Source organism: Schistocerca nitens, chromosome 4, assembly GCF_023898315.1.
Source record: "Schistocerca nitens isolate TAMUIC-IGC-003100 chromosome 4, iqSchNite1.1, whole genome shotgun sequence".
NCBI lineage: Eukaryota > Metazoa > Arthropoda > Insecta > Orthoptera > Acrididae > Schistocerca > Schistocerca nitens.
In genome coordinates, this window is record NC_064617.1 from 285,235,966 (window position 1) to 285,257,312 (window position 21,347).

Genomic DNA, 21,347 nt, shown 5'->3' on the forward strand with positions numbered 1-21,347 from the left:
ACACTATGTGATCAAAAGTATCCAGATACCCCGGAAACATACTTTTTCATATTAGGTGCATTGTGCTGCCACCTACTGCCATATCAGTGACCTCAGTAGTCATTAGACATTGTGAGAGAGCAGAATGGGGCACTCCGTGGAACTCATGGACTTCAAACATGGTCAGGTGATTGGGTGTCACTTGCGTCATACCTATGTACGCGAGATTTCCACACTCCTAAACATCCCTAGGTCCACTGTTTCTGATGTGATAGGAAGTGGAAATGTTAAGAGAGACACGTACAACACAAAAGCGTACAGGCCGACCTTGTCTGTTGACTGACAGATTGCTGACAGTTGAAGAGGGTCGTAATGTGTAATAGGCAGACATCTATCCAGACCATCACACAGGTATTCCAAACTGCATCAGGATCCACTACAAGCACTGTGACAGTTAGGTTGGAGGTGAAAAAACTTATTTCAAGCGGCTGCTTGTAAGCCACACATCAAGCCGGTAAATGCCGAGTGACACCTCGCTTGGTGTAAGGAGCGTAAACATTGAACGAATGAACAGTGGAAAAATGTCATGTGGAGTGACAAATCATGGTAAACAATGTGGCAATCTGATGGTAGGGTGTGGGTACGGCGAAAGCCTGGTGAATGTCATCTGCCAGCATGTGTCGTGCCAACACTAAAATTCAGAGGCGTTGGTGTTGTGGTGTGGTCACGTTTTTAATGGAGGGGGCCTGCACCCTTTGTTGTTTTGCATGGCACTATCAAAGCACAGACCTACATCGATATTTTAAGCACCTTCTTGCTTCCCATTGTTGAAGAGCAATTCGAGGATGGCGATTGCACCTTTCAACATGATCGAGCACCTGTTCATAATGTAATGCACGGCCTGTGGCGGAGTGGTTACACGACAGTAACATCCCTGTAATGGACTGGCCTGCACAGAGTCCTGACCTGAATCCTACAGAACACCTTTGGGATGTTTCTGAACGCTGACTTCGTGCCAGGCCTCACCGACCGACATCGATATCTCTCCTCAGTGCAGCACTCCGTGAAGAATGGGCTGCCACTCCAAGAAACCTTCCAACACCTGACTGAACATATGCCTGTGAGAGTGGAAGCTGTCATCAAGGCTAATGATGGGCCAACACCATATTGAATTCCAGCATTAAAAATGGAGGCACCATAAACTTTTAAGTCATTTTCAGCCAGGTGTCCGGATACTTTTGGTCATATAGTGTATGCTTCTAAAAAACGGTTCAAATGGCTCTGAGCACTATGGGACTTAACATCTGAGGTCATCAGTCCCCTAGAACTTAGAACTACTTAAACCTAACTAACCTAAGGACAGCACACACATCCACGCCCGAGGCAGGATTCGAACCTGCGACCGTAGCAGTCGCGCAGTTCCGGACTGAAGCGTCTAGAACCGCTCGGCCACCGCGGCCGGTCTGTATGCTTCTACACCCTTATATTTGTCCTCTAGCAATTTCTGATTAGCCATTTTGCACTTCGTTTATCTCATTTTTTTTTGGTGTTTGTATTGCTTTTCACGTGCTTCATTTATTGCGTTTTTACATATTGTCCTTTCATCAATTAAAATCAATATATCTTGTGTTACCCAAGGATTTCTACTAGTCCTTTTTTTTACCTACTTGATCCTGTGCTGCCTTCACTGTTTCATCCCTCAAACCTACTCTTTCTTCCACTGTATTTCCTTCCCCTGTTCTTGTCATTCATTCACTAATGCTCCCTCTGAAACACTCTACAACCTTGGGTGCTTTCAGCTTATCCAGGTCTATCTCCTTAAAATCCCACCTTTTTGTAGTTTCTTCAGTTTTAATCTACAGTTCATAAGCAATAATTGTGGTCAGAGTCCACACTGCCCCTGGAAATGTCTTACGATTATATGATCAATCTGAAAACTACTGGTGTCTCCTGGTCTCTTCCACATATACAGCCTTCTTTCATGATTTTCAAACCAAGTGTTAGCTATGATTAAATTTTGCTCTGTGCAAAAATCTACCAAGCAGCTTCCTCTTTCATCCCCCCCCCCCCCCCCCGCCTCTTCCAACTTACATGTAGAGGCATTAATTAGACATCATCATAGATCTACATCATGAGAACTTAATGAAACAATCTTCGGAGAGGCCCTCAGGAAGTTGTTCCCCTCTTCTTTAACTTGTCTTATTGGGCATGTAGAAATACTGTGGTCTACTGTTTGATCCACTGCACCACAGTCACACTGAGGGCTTTACATCTTGTGTATCTGTGTCATGTGGTTGAGGCTGTTCCATGTTTTTCTCGGCAGCTGTACGTCTATCAGTTATGGTTGGTTAAAATGTCTTGCCAGTTATAGTCCAGCAAACACTGTCTAATTACATCTCCATCATTCTTCTATGGGGCAAGGAGCAGGCTTACTACATCTAAGCCTGGTTAGTGCAGGCTAGAAAGAACTTTGTTGACTGTACAGTTTTTAGAAACTGAGCCATTGGATGTCACTCAATTCTTAGTGCACCACCTATTAGCAACTGAGATCACGTAATTTACAGGAGACATGAAGCCAGGAAACTGCTGTTTATTTTAGCATTCCAGTGACGACTATCATTGTGTCTAAGGTGGACACCAATCTTGCTGACATCACTGTTTTTACCCCATAAAGCCCAGTATTTGGCAACAGAGTATGTAACCGATTGTGCTACTCACAGCATGGGAGCAGCATGGAGCAGCAGACAGGCACATTTAAAAACATTTACTTGATATTTTTTCTACAGTGACTTAACGAATGATTTTCAAGCATACCTCTTAGAGTAATAAATCATGATTTACTCAAGAACATTCAAATTCAAATTCCTGAGGTACCGTACACATTGAAATCTTCCTGCAAGTTCTGTACGTAACTACAGGGAAATTGAAATATGTTTCTGAACTTGAAGCTGAACACTTTCAAAACAGATTAGTCCCATACTCATAACTTACAAATGATGATAGGTGTAACATTCTTTGCAGTATATGAGTACGGAGTGTAATAAACTGCCCACAAGACTGCCCAGAACTTGAGTGGGTTTATGTTCAAAGACAGCAGGGAATCAAACAACATGCATTAATGAACTAAACAAACAACTTTACTGTGAAACAAAAACACAACAGTAACTAAAATAAAGGAGGCATATGTGGAAGTGCACACCTGTGAAATCGAAGTCTGTTGTTGGATAATATTCAATTGTGTGTTGCTCCATGCTACAAATTATAGCATACAAGGATCTCCGATAGCACACTGTCTCAAGGTTGTCTCGATTTTGCTGTCAAGACTGTCACATTCTCTTTGACAGAGTTCATATGAGGTGTGAAGTGGCTTCTTGTGACAACATAAATCCAGTTCAACTAGTCCCAAGCAAGCTCAATCCAATTCATGCCAGCAGATACTGCAGGGCATTCCATTTGGTTGATTCACACATACTGGAGGAAGGTGTTCAGGAGGTGTGTTTGGTGTGCTCATGCATTATCATCTCTGAAGACAAAGCCATTGCTGAAACATTGGCTTTAGGACTTAACAGTACACTGGAAGCTTCTGCAGCAATACTGTAACTTTCATCAGTGATGAAAGTTGTCAACAGTCAAATGTGATAATGGCCCAAAAAATGACGGCCCTTTTTGAGAACTACAATGGTACCTGTCTATCTCCGCACTCAGCTGTAACAATTATCAGGCATTGGTGAAATCCTACAACTGATGGTGAAGAGGATCAGACCTCTTTTATCCACGTTCCAATCCAGGTGTTCTCTACCCAACCTTCTTGCCATGCTACACGACAGGATTTTTTACTTTTGTGCATAATATATGCTTAAAGGCCAATTTAATTGCATGGGAATGTTGACACAGCCCTCACAGTTGTTTCTAAAAAGGCAGCACACACTTCCATTGCATTTTGCTTGGGGTGCTTACAAGCCATAATCTGAAGATAGCATTATTTTTGATTGAACTGTGTGCAACTACTACCAGGTAGATCCTCAGTTTCTACATCTCATGGTAGTGGTTAAATGCTGAATGACTCACTATGGCATATGCCAATTGTGCTGACAACCTTTATACGATAATGTGACATTGTGTGCACACTGTAAGTTCAAAATGACCCTTTGAGGTGCCTTGGGAGACTGAGCAGTGTATACAAGGCTGTATGGTTTGGTTCGTAAGTGGAGGCACAGTGCACTTTACTGAACCACAATGAGAATGCTTTGTTTACTTTTACCTCCTGTACAGCGGTGGATGTACTCAATGATTTCCTATTGTCAAAAGGGCACTGAGATAGAAGATTCTGATCACCAAAACAAAAACATAGCTAGTCTTGATAATGGAGCATATGCTTTTTTTTTTTTTTTTTTTTGTAGTTTAAGGTATTACTGGCACTAAAATTTGCAAGATTCACAAAGTTCTCTGAAATGAACTGAAGATTAGCTCACCTGAAGAAACCCCAAAATTATGTTGTTCACGAGAGTAGCAAAAATCTTTTCCACAAGACATATCATATACCTATTTTTAAAACTGCAAAACATGAAAAAATATTTTGTATCCGGTTCAAGTCCTCCCTTGGGCATATGTGTGTGTGTGTGTGTGTGTGTGTGTGTGTGTGTGTGTGTGTGTGTGTGTGTTCTTAGCACAAGCTATTTGTAGTAGTATGTAAGTCTAGGGACTGATGACCTTAGCAGTTTGGTCCCTTAGGAATTCACACACATTTGAACATTTTGTTAGCCCAATAAAAATTTGTTTCGTATCACAAGGTATCTGCATGAGAAGCCAGTAAGGATATGATAGCTCACAGTATCATGTGCTTAACGCTTCATAAAGGATGTCACATCTATGACGGGATGGAAGGGCTCATTGTGACATTCAGACAGTTCTTTTGTGAGGCACACTCATATAGTACAACTGCTGGCATAATGAGAAAGGCACATATCCACTTAATGCCGCCTCCTGATGCACCGTTATGTAAAACCAAAGCACAACATATTCCATAAAACTTTTTTTGTTTAATTTCATACATCTCACCATGGCTGCTTACCTAATGAAACAGTCCACGTGTGTGTAATTTGACATATTGCGAAAGTTTTATTAGACATAAAATTGAAGTTTATTACTCAGCAAGGCACAGTGGTAACCTGGCTGCAGCAGGAAATAACTTGGTAAATGACCAAGTACAGTCATTTTCCAATTCAAAGCAGTGCACCTCACAGTGCAAGTGCAAAAAGTGGTCACAGAAACCAGTTGAGCAAAATACCTTCAATTGAAGTCATGGAAGTCATGGTGACTTGCTGTTAATGACGGTAATTTTATTGACAAAGAGGATAGTGTGCGACACATTGCAAAATGTAAGCACATGTTGTCTAGCTGAAGTCAGTCAATGATGTGCAAATTACGGAGGAATGGACATGATACCAACTGATTTTATTATATTCTCAGTATCCATACCTGTTGGGTGTGTCTCCCTTCAAGCAGTCATTACACACATTTTTTGCCATGATACACCACCTTTCAATTTCATCACAGTAAAAGCTAACACCACAGCAGCAAGAGAGAGTTGATCAGTACTCCTAAGTGTTATCTAAAAGCAACTCTGTGGGTACAGCAAGGACAATGAATTCATAATTTTATTCTGTAGATTACTTTTTATTTTTATTTTAGTAGGAAGTCAGAATTATTTCATGCAGTCAAAGAGAGCATTTTTATTCATAATTAAGCTTCTGAAATTCTGTTAATTGCTTATTTCGTATTGCTGGTAACTAATTAAGAGAGCAATCTTCGGATTTTATATAATTATATTTGTGCCTTTTAACATTTTGAGCCCTTCGAAGCAGGATATAAATTATGTAACCTATAAACTGCTGGCCAATAATTGTCATTAACTGCATGTAGTTGTGTTAATTATTTTCTAATTGTCTATCTTTCTTATTTCCTTGTCACGAAAGTGATTTTCATTTTGTTTTAAGAATTTTTCGGAGACTGAATTAGAGGACATGGAAGTGGATTGTTTGATAATAAAATGACCGAGCACTATTCGTGTTCGTCATCAATTCTTCTATTAAAGAAGACAGAATGCCCACGAGATTACCTTGCTGATCGTTTCTTTTAACTTGGGTAATTTCACATTTAAGACTTGTTCTCGAATGACTGGTCATGCATCATCTAACAATTACATCTGCCAACATACTCACACACTTGATATAGCCCCATATTTAATTATTTTATATGATGGTGGATCTAAGGTATAACAAAATCTAAATTACAGATTAATCATACAGTCTGTATTATTTCAAACAATGCAAAATCCAGGATGGAATGTAACAATTATTATTTGTGCTTTTAAAAAGAAATTTTACATCACCATTACTGGAACTTTTTTACTCATTGCTATTTTCAAATCACACAAAGCTTTATGTTCTTCACAGTGCTTTGTAAAGTCACTTATTGAGAAACTTTCATTGGAATATTCACGAGAAAGGAAACGTTTTAGCATGGTCTAGCAGTTAGCGCTTTTTTATTTTTTGAAAGATCTTAGCCTTATGAAGGTAACTGAAAAGGAGCCCAATTATAAAATCAGCAAAATTGACCCGTAAACCACCAAAGTAGCTTTTTGTCGAAAGGCCTTCATCAAGCAAGGGTACACATGATTCTTATTTATTAGCAGCATCAGCTGTGTAGAGCAGAATGTGTTATTAGATAGCAATTTCTACTACATTATGAACAATACAGGGAAAATTATCTTTGCAAAAACATCAAAGGTTTTGTTGCACACAACACCGGTATAAATGAGTTATTATTTTTCATACACCACTACACTAGGAATAAATGTTGAAAAGTAACACTATCCGATGAGTACTGTCAAACATCAGTACCAAGGCAACATTTCATTCTTGTGAATGCCGAATTTTATTTCATGGTAATTTTTCCTCAATGACCATCACGCAGAAATGGACAGAGCACCAACCTTGTACTCTTTATTCCAAATGTAAAATTTGAAACAAAATGGTTCCCTTCCTAATGCCGTATCATCTGGACCTAAATCCTACAGAACTGGTCTGGAATCTTGCAAAGAATAAAATCTGTAGTTGTAATACATAAAGGATCTCACTAATGCGAAAAATAATGGTTGGTTGGTCGATTTGGGGGAGAGATCGAACAGCGAGGTCATCTGTCCTGTCGGATTAGTGAAGGATGGGGAAGGAAATCTGCCATGCTCTTTCAAAGGAACCATCCCAGCATTTGCCTGAAGATATATAGAGGAATCACAGAAAACCTAAATCAGGATGGCCAGACATTGGTTTGAACCATCGTCCTCCCGAATGCGAGTCCAGTGTGCTAACCACTGCACCACCTCGCTCAGTGAAAAATAATGACTGATGCTTTTGCTGCCTTGCTTGGTGCAATCCTTTCGGCATACAGCTACTTTGGTTACCTGCATATCAGTTTTGCAGCTTAATGTTAAAGAGTAGCTTTTCAGTTGTCATCAAGGGTGAGTGATTCTTCTTTGAGATATCTCTCCCTCTAAAAATTGTTGGTGGAATTGATCAATGACCTTAAACACTAAGCACTTGCCCATGTGGTCAATAGAACCTTCATCCTTAACCAGTTCACCACAGGAGTAATAGTAGTTTTCATCCAGCCTGCATGTCACACTTTCTGCAAAATAAATATGATGAACTAGGCTGTTTTCAGTGCGATGATGTAACATTTGCATTTTGTAACAGTCCCATTTATATGTGGTGGAAATTTTCATTATTGCTGTACGGCTTACCCCAATTTCCAGTGAGACGTGGCGAGTATGCGCTCTGGACTCTTACTGAATGACTCCAGAGCAATGGTTGATGTTTCATTCACAACTGTTTTTGTTCACCCAGTTTTCCACACTGTGGACAACAGATCATCTGTCTAGGTGGCACTGGTAGAAATAATCTGTAATAATATTGGTGCTCCTCTCTCCAGATATCAGGACATTCTGAATGCATTTGACTTGTGTTAATCCCACCAGTTTTCATGACACATGTAAGGAAGAAATATTACACGTAATTCGAGAAAGGATAAAGCTATGTTCAAATGAAAGGCATAATTGTTTTTCCAGTGTAATTGTCTGATAGGTCACATGACCGCTTTTCCATTTAAAAACTGCACCCGACATGGTTACATCCTAAATGGTCACCATCTTGGTTACGTACCTACGCCATGCAAGACAGCTTCTGGTGTGTGATGAAGTGTTTTGTTTCTCATTGCCCCCTTCCCCCTGCATCTCACACTACCTGACTTTAAATTTCTATTTATTCACCAGTTTTGTTGTAGAAGTGTAGTTCCACACCTATGGGCCACCTTGTATATTGTACAGAATGAACTTCATGTTACAGCAATTTCTATGCATACTTTACAATTTTTACTAATAATTCAAGGGACATAAAACATATACCGAGATTTAGATATGTAACAAATATTGACAACAAGAGTGTCAGTAACAAGTGGAGATGCTTGACCCAGAAGAACCTAATTCATATCCTGATGGTGGATGTTGATCTCATCAGTATTTGACGGGAAAGGGTTGAAGACACTGTAACATACAGTCCCTGATTACTGAACTGTGTATTCTTGGATCTAGGATAAATTCTAAACCTCACCACACTCATGGAATGAGGGCTATTTGCACTCCATTTCTTTAATGCCCATAATTGTCCCCAACAAAAACACACACACACACACACACACACACACACACACACACACACACACACACACACACACACACACACACTATACTGAATTGCAAAATCACTCACCACAGTTATCCACTCAACACATTTGTGCATGTGATATACTATGTACAGGAGGGGGGAGATCTTTTTAGCATGTTCCCAAATACACACATCTTCATGTGTATGTTCTACCTTAATCTAATAACTAGGAATACACCTCAAGCTTAAGTAATGCAATCATCATCCCTGGCATCAGGTGCAGATTTGGTGGGAATCAGTAACTGTATCTGTCATTTGCGGTTAGTTTTTGATGAACACTTTCTGTCATTGCTACATTTCTGACAAACTCAACATCACTAACGTATTAAATTTTAATTTTCCTTCTTGTTGTGACACTGGTTCACTGAATTCAAATGTGGAATAAGTTTTATTTATGATAAAGATTAGTCCAGTTGTTTAATAACATTCATTACCAAATAAAATCCATTTATGTTCAGAGAATTATCAAAGAAGATGTCAGCTGCACCTACTGACATCCACTGTACCAATAGGACTGCATCAGCAGCTGTTACTATGATCTTAGATAAAAGTTTTTATGTTGGGAAGATTGAAGTCAGTACGCACCACATAGTACAATCCAGGGAGTGAAGACATACTGGGTCAAAGAAAGCAATAATTATGCAGTAAAGATGAGGAATTAAACACAGCAATGCAACCAGTTGCTATTACTTACTGTAACAGCTCCGTAAGCTTTCTTTCTCGTTCAAGACAGCTTGACAAATACTTTAGTACCCGTCCACCAACCAGGAAATGCAAGTTGGTTTTATTCTTCTTCCCTTTTTCAAAATATAAAAATTTAATTGCCTGGAATACAAATATTGCTAAATTATTAATGTGGAGTAATAAGAGGGGCATTCAATAAGTAATGAAACAATTTTTTTTTCTGAAAGTGGGCTTGTTTTATTCAGGATTCCAATGTATCATATTATTCCCCGCTCTTTTGGCTACAAAACCCTATTTTTCAATACAATTTCTGTTCAATGTGATGGCCGAATGCCAACCTTACTGGGAGGATTTGCATACCCATGTGCACACCACTGTACTGGTCGACATATGAGCCAATGTCTTGCTGCATCACTAACCTCCCCATCATCCATGTACTGCTTCCCGAAGAGTGTTCATTGGGCCGTACAGATGTAAGTTGGAAGCTGCCAGATACGAGCTGCAGGATAGATGAGAGAAACAGTCCAAAGAAGTTTTGTGGGTGCCTCTACAGTGCACACTTGAGTGAGGCTTCAGCTGTTATGGAGAGGAAGTTAATTAGCATTTTTGTGGTGATGAATGAGCTGAAGTCGTTTCTTCAATTCCTTGAGGTTTGCACAATACACTTCAGAGTTTATCGTTGCACCATGAGGGAGGCTATCAAACAAAATAACCCCTTCAGAGTCCAAGAAAGCTGTCGCCATAACTTTACTGGCTGAGGCTTTGCATGTTTTCTTCGGAGGAGAGGTGGGGATTGGCATCACTCCATGGATTGCTGTTTTGTTTCCAATTCGAAGAGATAAGCCCACACTTGTGACGAGGTTCAACAAAAACTGTCACAATCAGTCTCTTAACTCACAAGCAATTCTGCACAGATGGTCCTTTATTGCTCTTTATAGTCTTATGTTAGAGAGCGAGGAACCCAAAGGAGACACCTTTGAGTACAACAGGTGGATGAGAGTGTCAGCACTACCAACAGAGATGTCCAGATGAGCTGTGAGGTGTTTGTTTGTGACTCATCTATCACCTCAAATGACAGTGTCCGCACATTCCAACACTGCCGGAGTCACAGTTGTGTGTGCAGCCAGCTGGCACACACAAGATTGGACAGGTTTGCATGACCTTGTTGCGATGGTGACAGACACCTCACCCAATGACTCACTGTGCTTTTGTTCACTGCTAGGACTTTCTGTAAGAGCCTATGAATAACTGAGATGTTCTGGTTTTCTACTTCAAGAAACTCAGTGACAGCCCCCTGCCTGAAATACACCTCCATCACAGATGCCATTTTGAAGGCTACATATAGCACTGCCACCGACTGGAACTTTATGGGTCAATAGGGGCTGAAGTGGAAATGTTCCATAATGTCTCACAACAAATTCTGCATTTTCAAGCAAAATTTGCCAAGAAAATAATGTGTTACATTACTTATTGAACACCTCTCATAATTACATCATCATATTCATTATTGAAATAAAGTGATATGGTATGGTACTTCATACCATGGATGTGCACTTGGGAGGGGTCTGACCCAAATCTGTGCTTGCATCATGATTCAGGGAAATCATTTCTTACAATGTCTGAGATGATTCCTTCAAACAGGCCATGCTTAATCTACCCATCACCTACTTCTCATAATTTCGATACTGATAAGATGTTAAACTCCTATACTTGCAATTTCTTAAAATGTTGATTCACGTTCTGGAACGAATGTTTTTTTGAACACGTGTCAAAATTCCTACAGTGCATCTGTTAATGTTAATGTTAATAATAATAATAATAATAATAATAATAATAATAATAATAAAAAGGAAGTCATTTTCCATGTCAGCTGTTAATCTCTGCAAATAAAGGGCCAAACACACAAATTTCACAAAAAGCATTTAAACTACAACAACGTACACTGCTAGTTATTAGCTCTGCCTATACCAGTGTCTTATTTGGCTTTATCAATAGTGTGATTATCTGCAGGGCAAGGGATGGGTGTGCCCACATGTGTGTTCAACATTCTTTTTCCTGATCACTGAGAACTGTGTTGCCTTACAATACAAGCTTCTATGAATGACATAGATGTGATAATTGAATCACGGTGGCAGGACTTTCAGGTGCAAAATTCAGAAAGCTGATTGACTCTTTGCCTGCAAGGAAGACGATCAAAGCAGGGTCTGTCTAAAGATGGTGGCTACCTGGTCTTTCCTCCACTAAGAGGTTTGTGTTCTTGGAAAGGGATCTAAGAAAGGATGCGACGTTAGGTTGGAGGCCACTCTTCAAAGGTAGCCAGGAGTGGGGTAGGATAGGATCATGCATAGTTGTTAGCTTTCAGTTCGGTTTGACTGAAGGAGTTTTAAGTAAAAAATATTTTTTCTGTACAAACAGAGTGAAAGAGATGCTCTCTCGCTCTCTCTCTCTCCCCCTCTAGCATGATGGAATTTGTGCACAGGGCTGAAACCAATGTATTTTTCTGGATTTTGTGTGGTGTTGGGCGAAAGTTTTGGGGGAAGAGGTCAGCAACAGAGGTAGTCACTTGTTGAGGACTCTGAGGCAGCACCCTCCACATAATATCAATCATGCAAAAGCTTGCAATATGTAAGTATCGTGAATCACAAATAGACTTGTTTAATTTTCTCATACCACCAGCCCGTGTACGCAAATGATCAAGGTTTTTAGAATGGGTCAACAGTTGGATTCTCGGCGAACCATCCTGGTGGTTTAAAAGACAGACAATGGACACATGTGGAGGGGGGGGGGGGAGGGGGGTAATTAGGAGTTGAGCGGGCACAGAGAGTTGGTGTTAGGGCTGCTTAGGATGGCATCTGTGCAAAACAAGTGAAGTATATGAGTATGGATCATAAGCCAAGCTTTTTTTTTTTTTTATGAATAACCTTTTAGGTTGGAAAGCAACAGCTAAAAAACTTTCATAACGTAAAGGACAATCAAACAATTTAAAGTCAGAGATGGTAAAATAATCTGTATTAAAATTGAAAGTTCAAATCCATATTAGCTGTTGATTATGTTTTCACTGTATGATGATGATTTCATATTCTGGAGGTGTACTTCAAGTCATATCTGCATACAGAATAAATTTTGTTGTATCTTACTTCTCATAAGAGTAATGCTTAATGGTTTCTATCTCATGCACCAGATTGTTATTTAACACCGAGATCCATTGTGTTACTGCTATTTCCATGGTCCAATGTATGTGTCCTTTTAATTCAGTTTCTAATGGTAGATGTCACGATGTTCATGATGGCGTGGTGCATGCTTGGCTTCACCATATTCAATGTGTAGCTAGCACTGTAACTTTTAGTTCTATTTGACACATGACTATATATTTTAATATGTCGATGGCTCCAAAGGATCGCATGTCTTAATTCTTTGTTTCTCCTGTGGATTTTGATGATAGGTTTCTTCGTTTTCATATTCTACAAACACCGCGAGTGGTATTTTAATTTTCATTACATTCATTCTGAAGTGTTTTGTGTTTATAGGTTTTATTCTGTCACATGTGGATTGTCATGTGCTCTCTAGGCTCATCTTTTGACTGTGTTTTGGAGATGTATTACTGATCACGCATAGTTCGGAGCAAATGCCCGTCTGCCTTTTCATCCAAGGCTTTACTGAGGAGTGACATGTTTTTGCGCGCACTTTCATCTTGATATTCAAGGCACATTAAGTTTCGTTTTGTGAGTACATCGCTCTTCTGTCTACTTCGTTCAGTAGGTTATGTTCACTATTAGTGCTTTTACTTATGTTGTTTTATTCTGTATGTGATATGACCTGAAGATATATCTCCAGGATATGAAACTGGTCATTGTACAGTGAAAACACAATCAACAGCTATTGCAGATTTGGAGTTTCACTCAGTTTCAGTACAGATTATTTTACCATCTACGATTTTAAATTGTTTGATTGTCCTTTACTTTTTTTTGTGTAACTTCAATAGTGCTGTGCCTGTGTACTAGTATTTATTTATTTATTTATTATGAATCAGATTGCTTGAAACTGCGAGCTAGAGACTAATGTGTGTCCTAGTTTCCTATTTAGAATGAACAGTATAAATATCGCAAACATTATTTTAACTACAGGTAGTCAAAATCTTAGTTTTGAAAAAAGTTGGAACTGAAAAGGCCAGAACCACCAAAAACCTGATTTCAGTATTGTACAGACTCAAAATGTGTGCAAAAGTGAAAGTAGTTTTACTAGAAAATTTACTCATACATTATATAAATGTGCAGACTGGCTGCCTGCTTTCTTCTATAAAACAGTGGAAAATCCAGGATGGAATGTAACAATATTACGGAAAGGAAAGTTGCTACTCACCATATAGTGGAGACGACAATGGCTTATTTGTGACTGTCCTGTGATTCAGCATCTCAACTGTATGGTGAGTAGCAACTTTCCTTTTCATAATATTAAAAGCTTTCTTCTGTCACATGTGTCTGGTAACAAATCTTCATGAATGTCCTTTGACCCCTAATGGGTTAACAGACATTAAACACTTAGCTGTTTGAGACAAAAAAGGAAGTTGACTGAAATACACATAAAATATAGCATTGCGTATACTGGGCTTGGAAAAGTTGATATGAGATGTCGGCTGCATACGACATACAGTATGAGAAATAAGAAGCATAATGAAGATGTTCCTAAGAGTAGTTACATTCTTAGCAAGTAGCATATTCTGTGGGAAATTTGAATTTACACTAAGGCAATAATGCAATGGATACTTCACAGAAACTTAGTGTTTCTCAGGATCTGGTGAATCTGATGGCAGTAATGGATTCCACATTCAAGGAACATATCGAAAAAATTAATAATTGTGTATTTTTTGGACATTTAAAAACAATTCAGACTGGGCTGCTGACACACTGTCATCAGTCGATTTATAAAGAAATATCACAAACAGAGTGCGTCACAACTGAAACTTATAAAACGACAGAATGTGAAACATTGTGTCAACACGTATTTATTGTTTGATATGAATTTTTAATTCATAACACCCAAAAATCATACAGTTGCAGGTACAAGTAGTGAGCTGTTCAAAGACCTTGACAAACTAAAGACTGGCAACTTTCCAGAAAAACCGATAGCTCAGAGCTATGATGTAGCTTCAGTTGTGAGTGGTGGGCACAACAGTGTGCAGATAAGTGAAAGCAGTGTACAAAAGAGCAAATTTGTTATGCCCACCAACTCAACCTCATTGAAGAGTGCTGTGCAACACAACAAAAACAATGTAGTATTTTTTTTAGCAATTTGCAGGGACTGTCTACTTTCATCTCAAAGTCAGTAAGAAGTGCTGTCATACTGGATAATGCTATGAAGAATCGTGTCCCAAGAAATGCTGACACAGGATGGAATTTTAAAATGGAATGTGTGGACACCATATATATCTGTACGAATGAAACATATGTGTGCCTTAGGATTATTGAGGATGATGATAGCAATCATCATTCAACAACCAGGAAAGCAGATGGACTTCGGAAACTTTTCATCAACAACCAAGAATTGCTACTTTGGTTTGCATTTTTCAGTAAGGTACTACCGCACTGTGACATTTTGTTAAATCAGCTGCAACACAGAGATGTTAAGACAGTAAAAGCTCTTAAGAATGTCTCATTTCAAGTCAGCAATGCAACTGATGAGAAATTCTCTTGATCTCTATCATCACTGGAACAACAGGAATGGAAACGAAGAGATCCCCAGTGCTAAATGTTTGCATCTTGTAGACTCTTGTAAAACTGTCGCAGAGGAAATCTTTGGCCCTATTACAGCTAAAACTGATGAGCGTTTTGCATTTAGCAATCACTTGTCAGCAGCTATTCCAGCCCAGTTTGTTTCCAAAACACAGGCTGTTATTCCCTGACAAAGAACTTCAGACCACAGTTAAATTATTCAACTTAAATGAAAATGAACTGTGACAGTAACTGATAGTCATGTACAGTAGAAATGATTTCCAAACTGAACAGAGCTTTAACATGTCTGAATTTTATGTACAAATTAGGAACTGTTTCACCAAAGTCAGTGAAACTTCTACGAATTACCTGTGCAATACCTGTGACAACACCAGGAAATGAGAGGCGTTTCATTACAATGAAAAGGATACTTTCACTAAATACACAACAAAGGAAGAGAGATTTAGTGCGTTTGGTATGTGCTGTACAGAAAAAACACTTTCTTCTTTTTTTGGGTTATAGTTTTATGGTGCAAAACAGCTATGGTCATAAGCACCCTTTCTGTGGCTTAGTGAAGGGTAGAAACAGGAATTTAAATCAGCAGCAATGGGAGGAAAACTCAAGGAGAAGGGAAACCAAAACCGAAAGGAAATCTTAGGAGTGCTATTGAATGGGGGTTGTTTTCCCTGGGGCGGGCAGGGGGGGGGAGGGGAGGGGGGGGGGGAAGAAGCTTCAAATGACTGATGTCATCTCACTAACACTAATCAACTCAAGGGTGTGATTGGATGAGCGTGCGTCATCTGTTAAAAGGGACAATATTTCAGGCGACAGCTGTAAATGGGCGTGTAGCGGATTAAAATAGGGGCACTGAAGTAAAAGGTGTCTCACTGTCCACAATTGAGAGCAGTGGGGACAAAGCGGGGGAGGACTGCCACTTAAAAGATGTCAATGGCTAAAAAGACAGTGCCCAATCCAGAGTGTAGTTAAAATTACCTCCTCTCGAAAACGAGGCCAGGAGGAAGGGGTCCAAGCACAGGGAAGAGGTTTTATGTCCTATAATTTATTATCCTGAAGTGCAGACCAATGTGTGTCCCATGAAACAGCAACATGATGATGTAAAACGCTCTGTAGATTGGTAAAGGGAACCATGCGAACAGCGGGCCGAGGAAGAGAGACAGCAGCCTTTGCCGCTTTACCGGCTGCCTCGTTTCCGCATATACCAGCATGCCCTGGGATCCAGAGGAATGCCACAGAGATGCCCCCTAGGTGGAGCATGTGGAGGCAGTCCTGAATCCGGTGGACCAGATGGTGATTGGGATAAAGAGCTTGGAGATTGAGAAGAGAACTGAGCGAATCCGAGTATATAATATATCGTATCCGTTGATGGCAACGGATGTATTGGACAGCCTGGAGAACAGCATAAAGCTCTGCAGTAAAAGGCAAACACTGGTTAGGAACCCAAAATCTAAGAGGGGTGTGGTCAATAATATAGGCACTCCCGACACCAAAGATGGTCTCACAGCCATCTGTAAATAAATGTGGCATCCTCCATTTGTAAGCATAGAGCAGCAAATGCCCGACAAACTATAGGGGGGATACTATCTTTGGGAAGCTGACAAAGGTCACTGAGAAAGCAGGTCCGGGGGCAAAGCCAAGGTGGTGTCATGCCACCATTTGTCAAAGTTTTAGGAAATTGGAAGGAAAGAGAATGTAGCAGTTGACAGAAGCAGACTCCCAGTGGTAGTAGAGAGTAAGGGCTGCCTGCATACACTAAATCCAAGGAGGCGTTGCGATATAGGTGGAGGTGCACCACTCGGTCCACTCCCCAAGAGGTACCATTCAGAACACTGAGGGTATTGAGGGATCGCAGACAGCGAGCTGAAAGATATGAAACCTGGGAAGACTAGCACAGTTTTCTGTCAAACTTAAGTCCCAACAATTTGGCGATGTACATGAATGGAACGTCAACAGGGTCTAGATGTAGGTAAGGTGGATAAAACTGTACGACACCAAAAATTTACACAGATGGTCTTACTGGGAGAAAATCGGATGCCGGTTTCGATGATCCCTGAGTGGAGGTGATCGAGACATCACGTTCAAGAAGGCTAGTCTGTCGAGACCTGTAGCAGATTGCAAAATCATCGATAAAGAGGGAGGCCGAGACATCGGAAAGGAGAAAATCCACAACTGGATTAATGGCAAACAGTACAACACTTAGCACAGAGTCCTGGGGCATGCCATTTTCTTGGAAGAAAGTACATGATAGAGCAGTGTTCACCCACACCTTAAATGTGTGCTCTGTCATAAATTCACAGATGAAAAGGGGTAGCCGACCTCGAAAGCCCCAAGAGAACAGTGTGTTGAGGATGCCTGTCCTCCAAAAGGTATCATATGCCCTCTCCAGATCAAAAAATGTAGCTACTGTCTGGCGTTTCCTGAGAAAATTGTTCATGATACAAGTGGAGAGAGCAACAAGATGGTCAACAGTGGAACAATGCTTGCGGAAACTGACTTTGGACAGTTGCTAAAAGGTTTTGTGACTCCAGCCACCAGCCGAAACGGCAATTTACCATACACTCAAGAACCTCAAACACTACCCGTGAGAGAGATTGGGTGATAGCTGGAGGGGAGATGTTTGTCCTTTTTAGGTCTCGGAACAGGAATGACGACAGCTTCCCACCATCTTCTGGAAAAGGTACTGTTGACCCAGGGTCAATTACAAAGGCGGAGGAGGTAGCACAGAGTAGGGTACAATAGATGCAGCAACATTTGGACATGGATACCATCCGATCCAGGAACAGAGGAGCGAGAAGAGGAGAGTGCATGTCAAAGTTCCTGCACAGAAAAAACGGCATTATAGCTTTCGCGATTTTGAGAGGAAAAAGCAAGATGTCACTCTTCCGCAATCTGTTTCTTTGGGAGAAAGGCTGATGGGTAATTACAAGAGCTCGAAATCTCAGCAGAGTGTCAACCCAAGATTGCGACTGGGTCCACTACGGTATCCTGCGCAACAGTTAGCTCAAAGGTTGGAGAAAGACTGTACATGCCGGGTATCTGCAGGATTCAACTTCAACCAACTGATGAGGCAGTGAAGGTATTAAAGGAGCTGGTAAAGAAATCCCAGCTTGCCTTCTTGCTATCGCATATGATGCAATAGCATCGTGCACATAATTGCTTACAGTGGATACGGTTGACCAGTGTAGGATGATGGGGGGAAAACGCGAAGAGCATGTCTCCGCTCATGTACTGCATCACGGCACACCTCGTTCCACCAAGGAACTGGGAGGCACCAGTGCAAAAGAGAGCTATGAGGTATTGAACATTCCGCACAGTAAGAGTAACTTCCGTAACATGAGTGACCTGATCGTCGATGCTAGGAAATTGACAGTCATCACATTTTGCTAGAAAGGAGAAACTGTCCAATTGGCTTGGGAAAACTTCCAGCATCTTGGGCGCTTAGGTGGCAGTTGTGGCTGTAATCGATGGACACATGGAAAACGTGTCACTCAAATGAGTATCAGCAAGAGTAAACCATTCAAAGTGCTGAGCTAGCCTAACAGTACTGACCAAATGGTCCGAATGAGAGCAGGTCGACATGGAGGCACACAAAAATGTAGGTTCCCCAGTGTTGAGGCAAACTACTTGGTGGAAGAGGTAAATCAACAGGGATTCTCTCTGACAAGGACACGGAGATCCCCAATGTGGGTGGTGAGCATTGAAGTCTCCAACCAGCAAATGGGGGAGGGGGTGGGGGGACTTTTTTGTTTTAATTTTGCTACACAGGAAATTAATCTACTTACTGTACACAGCATACATTAATTACAAATACTTTGTTGTTACTCAGTAGTTCACTGACACTAAATGGCAAAACCTCTACAGACAATGTTCTTTACAGGTTATACTCTTCAACAAGCTTTTAATCAGTTAAGCAAATGTAACTTTACACTTAATTGTTCTTCAAAAATAATGATATATTTGCATAAGGAGAAACAATTTTTCTACTTCACACCTGTGGCTGACAAAGCAACAGTTAAGACACAACTCCATATTGTACTTACTTTGAAGCAGGTGCTTTTACAGATGAACTACACCTATACTGTCATCAGGAATAAAGAAGAATAGTGTCTAATGTACATGTTTCTACAATCATAATTAAACCTTAACCACATAATCAGAAATTCTGGCATGGCTATACAAGAAAAACATATGTAGCTTTCAAACAGCTGTTTTCCTTACTTCCGGAAGGCGTTCGATACAGTTCCGCACTGTCGCCTGATAAACAAAGTAAGAGCCTACGGAATATCAGACCAGCTGTGTGGCTGGATTGAAGAGTTTTTAGCAAACCGAACACAGCATGTTGTTATCAATGGGGAGACGTCTACAGACGTCCTGGCGTGCCACAGAGGAGTGTTATGGGACCATTGCTTTTCACAATAGATATAAATGACCTAGTAGATAGTGTCTGAAGTTCCATGCGGCTTTTCGCGGATGATGCTGTAGTATACAGAGAAGTTGCAGCATTACAAAATTGTAGCGAAATGCAGGAAGATCTGCAGCGCATAGGCACTTGGTGCAGGGAGTGGCAACTGACCCTTAACATAGACAAATGTAATGTATTGCGAATACATAGAAAGAAGGAGCCTTTATTGTATGATTATATGATAGCGGAACAAACACTGGTAGCAGTTACTTCTGTAGAATATCTGGGAGTATGCATGCGGAACGATTTGAAGTGGAATGATCATATAAAATTAATTGTTGGTAAGGCTGGTGCCAGGTTGAGATTCATTGGGAGAGTCCTTAGAAAATGTAGTCCATCAACAAAGGAGGAGGCTTACAAAACACTCGTTCGACCTATGCTTGAGTATTGCTCATCAGTGTGGGATCCGTACCAGATCGGGTTGTCGGAGGAGATAGAGAAGATCCAAAGAAGAGCGGCGCGTTTCGTCACAGGGTTATTTGGTAACCGTGATAGCGTTACGGAGATGTTTAGCAAACTCGAGTGGCAGACTCTGCAAGGAAGGCGCTCTGCATCGCGGTGTAGGTTGCTGCCAGGTTTCGAGAGGGTGCGTTTCTGGATGAGGTATCGAATATATTGCTTCCCCCTACTTATACCTCCCGAGGAGATCACAAATGTAAAATTAGAGAGATTCGAGCGCGTACGGAGGCTTTCAGACAGTCTTTCTTCCCACGAACCATACGCGACTGGAACAGAAAAGGGAGGTAATGACCGTGGCACGTAAAGTGCCCTCCGCCACACACCGTGGGGTGGCTTGCGGAGTATAAATGTAGATGTAGATGTAGAAGCATGACAGCTATGGGATACACAGTGTGTTGTGATAAAATTTTTGCAGATTTCATTTATGGGTATCCACAGAAACTTATCCAAGAGGAGCCAGTAGTCCGAAATTGTCATTTCTTTATGTAACTCATTCTTTGAGTGAGAATGTGTAATGCTCCAAGAATAAAATTTGGCACGATATACACAAACTTTACTGTATCTCAAACGATTGATAGTTACTAATTCAATACATATATATTTTGAAATGTGGGTTACTCTGACCCCTAAATGGTAAGCCTATTTCCATTGGATTGTCTAAAATAGATCATTTATACTAGCTAAGTAAGTATGTAGGTCACCTCTTAGTTTAACAGTCTGAAATGACAGTGTGTGCAATGAGTAAAGAAATAAAGGTAGAAAATGCTCACTGAAGATATGTTTATTGAAATACTCACGATATGTTCACAATGACCATTAAATATCTCCAACAGAAAAAAAAGAGTGATTGCAATAACCCTTTTGGAAAAATAACAAACTGTGATGCCATCTTTAACGCTGCTTACTTACTATACTTTAAACCCGCCTGGTTGGCCATGCAATCCAACGCACTGCTTTCCGGGTGGGAAGGCATGCCGGTCCCCAGCACGAATCCACCCGGCAGATTTGTGTCGAGGTCCAGAGTGCCGGTCAGTTTGTGGATGGTTTTTAAGGTGGTTTCCCACCTGCCTCAATAAATGCAGGCTGCTTCCCCTTATTCTGCCTCAGTTACCGTATTTACTTGAATCTAAGCCGCACTTTTTTTCCGGTTTTTGTAATCCAAAAAACCGCCTGCGGCTTAGAATCGAGTGCAAAGCAAGCGGAAGTTCTGAAAAATGTTGGTAGGTGCCGCAACGACTAACTTCTGCCGTCGAATAT

The 21,347-nt window shown here is 40.6% G+C and overlaps 1 protein-coding gene across 1 annotated transcript in view; it reads right to left on the minus strand.

Moving 5' to 3' along the window:
- LOC126253063 (alanyl-tRNA editing protein Aarsd1) overlaps positions 1-21,347 on the minus strand; it is a 79,483-nt gene that overhangs the window by 20,158 nt on the left and 37,978 nt on the right. The window contains exon 7 of the mRNA XM_049954149.1: positions 9,454-9,584. Coding sequence (XP_049810106.1) covers positions 9,454-9,584 — 131 coding nt within the window. The remainder of the gene's footprint in view (positions 1-9,453; positions 9,585-21,347) is intronic.